Genomic DNA, 4,997 nt, shown 5'->3' with positions numbered 1-4,997 from the left:
CTATGTGTTGCCAGCCTAAGATACAAAACTAAGGAGCATCAATAAAAGGATGGTCCTATGTGCCCTGAAAATAAACAAAATAAAAAAAATGTACATTTCAGTACAATATTCCTCTTGCTGTGAACGGGTTATCACTAAATGAAATAACACAAAATACAATGGCCCAGATTTACTATTGTAAATGTAAAAGAATGATGGAGCAATCTGCACCCATTTACTATAATTCACATTGGAAAAAAGTTCACAGTGTAAACTACAACATGGATTGCCATTGAGAAAATGGGAAGGGGATTCCATTCAGTTTTGTTGCAGACTGGGTATGAAAGAAAACTGTATCTTGTTTCTTGTTATTAGGAACCTCTCTCTGTGGTTGTCCCCCTTCCTCTTTAGCCATTCTTAGCAAATACATGATCATTTTTAGAATATCAAGACTTCCTAATAAGTAACCTAATGTAATGATTTTATTTTTCAAGTGTGTTTTCTATACTAGAGGCATCAGTTATATCATCTCTGCACAGGATACATGTATGTCTCTTAATTATATTAATGAAGGTGTATTTAAATTTTTTAATTTTGAGACTATAGATTATAGGATTGATGACAGAATTCAGATGTGACAACAAAATGCTTAAATACAGAGCAGGTACGAATCCCTTGGTCTGTACAACATTAGGGTAAAAATAGGTGATGCAGTTCAGAATGGATATGGGTAACCAACAAAGGGCATACATACTCATAACAATCACAAGGGAGATTGTTATTTTATAGTCCTTACTATAATTTGACTTATTTAAATGAAGGTTGGAGACGCATTGTCTCATGTGTTTTCTTAAAGTATGAAAGATCTCCACATACAAAGCCATCATAGTGAACAAAGGAAAGAGAACCCAACCAAAAAAGCAAAAGTACGCAAGATAGTCCATACTCATGACATGGGGGAAATTACATATCAGGACATTCCTTTCTTCTTCTCCAAGATGGATTCTGTTGTTCCATCCAAACATTGGGACCAGTGCTCCAAATGCAGACAGAATCCAGTAGAAGCAAATACACAACCGAATCCTCTTTTTGGTCATCTTCATCCTGTAGCTGAAACATAATACATAAAGCATTTACAGTTTTCCTTAGGTTTTCCTCATGGCTTGTTAATGGGTGCAGTTTTTAGCTTTATAGCTTTTTTAAGGGGATTTTCCATTTTCATTTTGTAGCTACCCAGTTCAATTCAACTCCAGCTATGGCATTTGGACGTATCATATGTTGTCACTTTTTATTATGAGAAAACCATTTAACTACTTGGTGACTGTCCAGATTATATTGGTCATGCCAGTCCGCAAATGGCTCTGCAAGGATGATCCCAAATGTCCTTACAAAGTCTGTAGCAGCATGGAAAATGTGCCACTACAGTAGAGGATAGCGGGTTGTCAATGTCAGCCAAGCTCTCCCCTACTTTCCCGATCACTATGTACACAGTGCTCAATGACTGCTGTGAACACAACTCATCATTAACCATAAGGCTTCCTGCTTCCCATATGGCTAATCATGTGGTTGCTGGGTGTAAAATATCGTTAGCATCAGGGGATTGAATGTCCCCCTGTAACTGGGACTAAAATGTCATCCTAGTTACAGGGAAAATCAACAATAATAAAAAATGTATTGTAATGTTCAAATGCCCTCCAAAGATCTTTTATGACCTTATCAGGGACACAATGGCCCTCATTTACTAAGAGTGTAGAGTTTTTACTAGTGTGAAATGTATGTTCTAGCTTGCAGGATTCCACCTTATTTACTATAGGGATCACAGATTTACAAGTCGGGAAACATTTCTGACCAGCTTTTTCTAGGTCAAAATTTCCATCCATGTATTCACAGGATTTTCTGTGAATTCAATAGTAAATAGGTCGGGTTGTGAAACCGCACTCCTTCTTGGGCCAGCAACGCGCCCTTTGCAACAGACCATGTCCCTTTTTTGGCTTTCCACAGTGCAACGTCGGGTTAGTTGGATTTTACTGGTGCTCACTGTCGCACAGTGTCTCATACCGTCTCAGACACTGTGCACCAACAAATCCCGACAAAAACTAGTGGGTTTTAGCTTAGTAAATGAGGGCCAATTTGTCAAAAAATGAGGGAAACATAAACAATTAATAAAACTAAATAATAAAACAAGGCCCATTCCACAGCTTCTGGTCCTGGCAGTCAACATATATATTCCAAACCAACTGAAATGGAAGGGGACACAATTTTAAGTAGCTTGACTTTATATAAAACATTTTCTAATATAAAGATGCTTTGTATATTGCAGAAATAACGCTGCAAGCACGTGTACGTATGTGTATGTTCACACTGGGTAATTTGATGGCATTGACAGAAGTGCAGTGCTCGCGGAATTCTGCACAAAAAATTAGCAGGTGAAATTTTGCAACGTGAATGGGTCCATGGAAGACCCATTGACACTAGTGTTAGGGGTTTACACTGCAAAATTCAGAGGCACTATTCTGCGCCAGTTCCTCAGTGTGAACATACCCTAAGGCCTCATGGAAATATTACTTCTGATAGTTTTGCATGTGTTATTTTCATGTAGTTTTTTAGGCCTCATGGAAATATTACTTCTGATAGTTTTGCATGTGTTATTTTCATGTAGTTTTTTAATACAGTTTTTGAAGCAAAAGTAAGGAATGGATAGTAAAGAGAGGAGAATTATATAGGAAATATTCTGCTCATCAATTCTTTTTCATCAATACTTGTTTCAAAAACTGTATTAGGTTAGGTTTCCACACAGGTTTTATTCTGGCATTTTTTGAAAAACTGCTACTGCAGTTTTTGAGCAGAAGAAGTGGATCACACAGGAAGGAGAAGTACAAGTTCTTCCTTTATATTTCCCATTCCTTTTGAATACACTTCTGGCTTTGGTTAAAAAAGGACAATGGCAGTTTTCTAAAAAGTGCCCGAAAAAACTCTGGGGAAGATTTATCAAAACCTGTCCAAAGGGAAAAGTTGCTGAGTTGCCCATAGCAACCAATCAGATCATTTCTTTAATTATTTAAAAGGCCTCTTAAAAAATTAAAGAACCAATCTGATTGGTTACTGTGGGCAACTCAGCAACTTTTCCTCTAGACAGGTTCAATAATTTCATGGAATGCAGTCTGCCATGTTCACCATTATAAACAGTTGCAATGCATTGAAAGGGGTACTCCGGTGGGAAAAAAATATTTTCAAGTGAACTGGTTTTAGAAAGTTAAACAGATTTGTAAATTACTTCTATAAAAAAAAAATCTTAATCCTTCCAGTACTTATCAACCTCAGTGTATTACAGAGGAAGTTGAGTTATTTCTGTCTGACCACAGTATTCTCTGCTGATACCTCTGTCCGTGTCAGGAACTGTCCAGAGTAGAAGAAAATCCCCATAGCAAACCTCTCCTACTCTGGACAGTTCCTGACATGAACAGAGGTGTCAGCAAAGAGCACTGTGGTCAGACAGAAAAGAACTATACAATGTCCTCTAGAGCATACAACAGCTGATAAGTACTGGAATTGTTGAGATTTTTAAATTGAAGTCATTTACAAATCTGTTTAACTTTTTGTCACCAGCTGATTTTTTTTTTTTATTCCACCGGAGTACCCCTTTAAGTGTAAAATTGACTGTAGAAGATGCAGTCAGTGATGAGTTTCCCAATAACTTGCAACATTTGAAATTATTTCGGATGCTTTTGTGATGTAAGGGTGAAGACCCAGGAATTACATTCAGCAGAAAACCTTTAGTTGTTAAATAGCTTTCAATGAAAACATTAAATTAACAGTTAATTATCATAAATTAACATAATTTGGGAATATTTGGAATGTACATCCTACCTGTTTGGAAACTTGACTCTTACATATCTGTCAATTGCTATGGCAAGCAGAGAAGCTGTGGATGCATTGGTGAATATGATAATCATGCAACAGAGGAACAAACATGCATGAAAATATAGCTGTATCTTCAGCTCCAGTATAATAGCCAAAGGTGTAACCAATACTCCAACTGCCAGGTCAGTCACTGCCAGAGACACAATAAAGTAAAATGTTGTATCCTGAAGAGAGGGGTTCACCTTCACTGCCCAGATTACAAGGGTATTTCCAATGATAGAAAGAACCCCAATGACTACCTCCACTGCAAGGTAGACAGCGGTGAAGCTCTGAGTCATGGTTGTATTAGACATTTTAGGGTAAACTGTTCATATCTTAGAAGAATAGTAATGTTATAAGGTATTTTATTCCATGTACCACAATACCTAGCTAGATCCGGTCTATTTACAGAACTGAGCACTCATGAAAAAAAAACAGCATTTCCTCCCTGGTTAGTTAAGCACGCAAGACAATATTTCCTTTAAAACATATTGTTTATTGTAGTTTGTTTTTATTTACATACTTATATTTAATCACCTTGTATCATTTGTTTCTAAATATTACATTTCTGTAACTCCTCCTGTGACTGTAGCTGCTTGACAAAATACTGTATACTTTCACACAGAGGTGATGCTCCGAACCTTGCCCTAACCACACACTCAGTCATGCCCCTCACCACACTCAATTGCACCCAGTTTCCTTCTTTCATATTAAAATATCAGTGGGCAACTGTACAGTGTGGTTGCAGTAGTCACACTGCTTTTACTCTAAGGTCTCAACATGTACACTAGAGATGAGTGAATCGAAGCAGACAAAGCTGAATTTGTTACAATTCGCAAGGAATGCGAATATCGCGGCGATTCTATCGCGCAAATCGCTTAATTAAACTCCATTTTACAGCGTTCCAGGCTCCAGGACACCTAAAATGGCGGATCAACACGTCATTACATGGGGCAGGGGATGCAGGGAAGGCAAGGCGGGAAGGGAGGTAGGCAGGAGGACCCTGAATCACATGCAGGATGCAGCCTATCAGCATTCATTGACCCCTGTGATGTCACAGCCCTATATAATCGGCAGCAATTTTGCGGCTGCTCCTTTCATGCCATTCACTGCAGAGA

At 38.0% G+C, this 4,997-nt stretch overlaps 1 protein-coding gene across 1 annotated transcript; it reads right to left on the bottom strand.

Moving 5' to 3' along the window:
* Positions 1-461: 461 nt before the first annotated feature.
* Positions 462-4,199, bottom strand: LOC130356563 (adenosine receptor A3-like). Its single transcript, XM_056558262.1, has 2 exons — positions 3,847-4,199; positions 462-1,089 (listed from the first exon to the last, which is right to left on the bottom strand). The coding sequence occupies exons 1-2, from the start codon at positions 4,191-4,193 to the stop codon at positions 462-464; spliced, it is 975 nt and encodes a 324-aa protein (XP_056414237.1). The 5' UTR covers positions 4,194-4,199.
* Positions 4,200-4,997: the final 798 nt, after the last annotated feature.

This window comes from Hyla sarda, chromosome 2 (assembly GCF_029499605.1).
Source record: "Hyla sarda isolate aHylSar1 chromosome 2, aHylSar1.hap1, whole genome shotgun sequence".
NCBI lineage: Eukaryota > Metazoa > Chordata > Amphibia > Anura > Hylidae > Hyla > Hyla sarda.
Note: the sequence above shows the minus strand (reverse complement) of the source record. Positions and strands in the feature narration are given on the sequence as shown.

Excerpts from the sequence above, each read along its gene's own strand:
- LOC130356563 (XM_056558262.1), bottom strand. The coding sequence starts at position 4,193 with ATGTCTAATACAACCATGACTCAGAGCTTCACCGCTGTCTACCTTGCA. Across the intron at positions 1,090-3,846 it reads AGAGTCAAGTTTCCAAACAG|CTACAGGATGAAGATGACCA; the intron begins GTAGGATGTACA and ends ATTATGTTTCAG.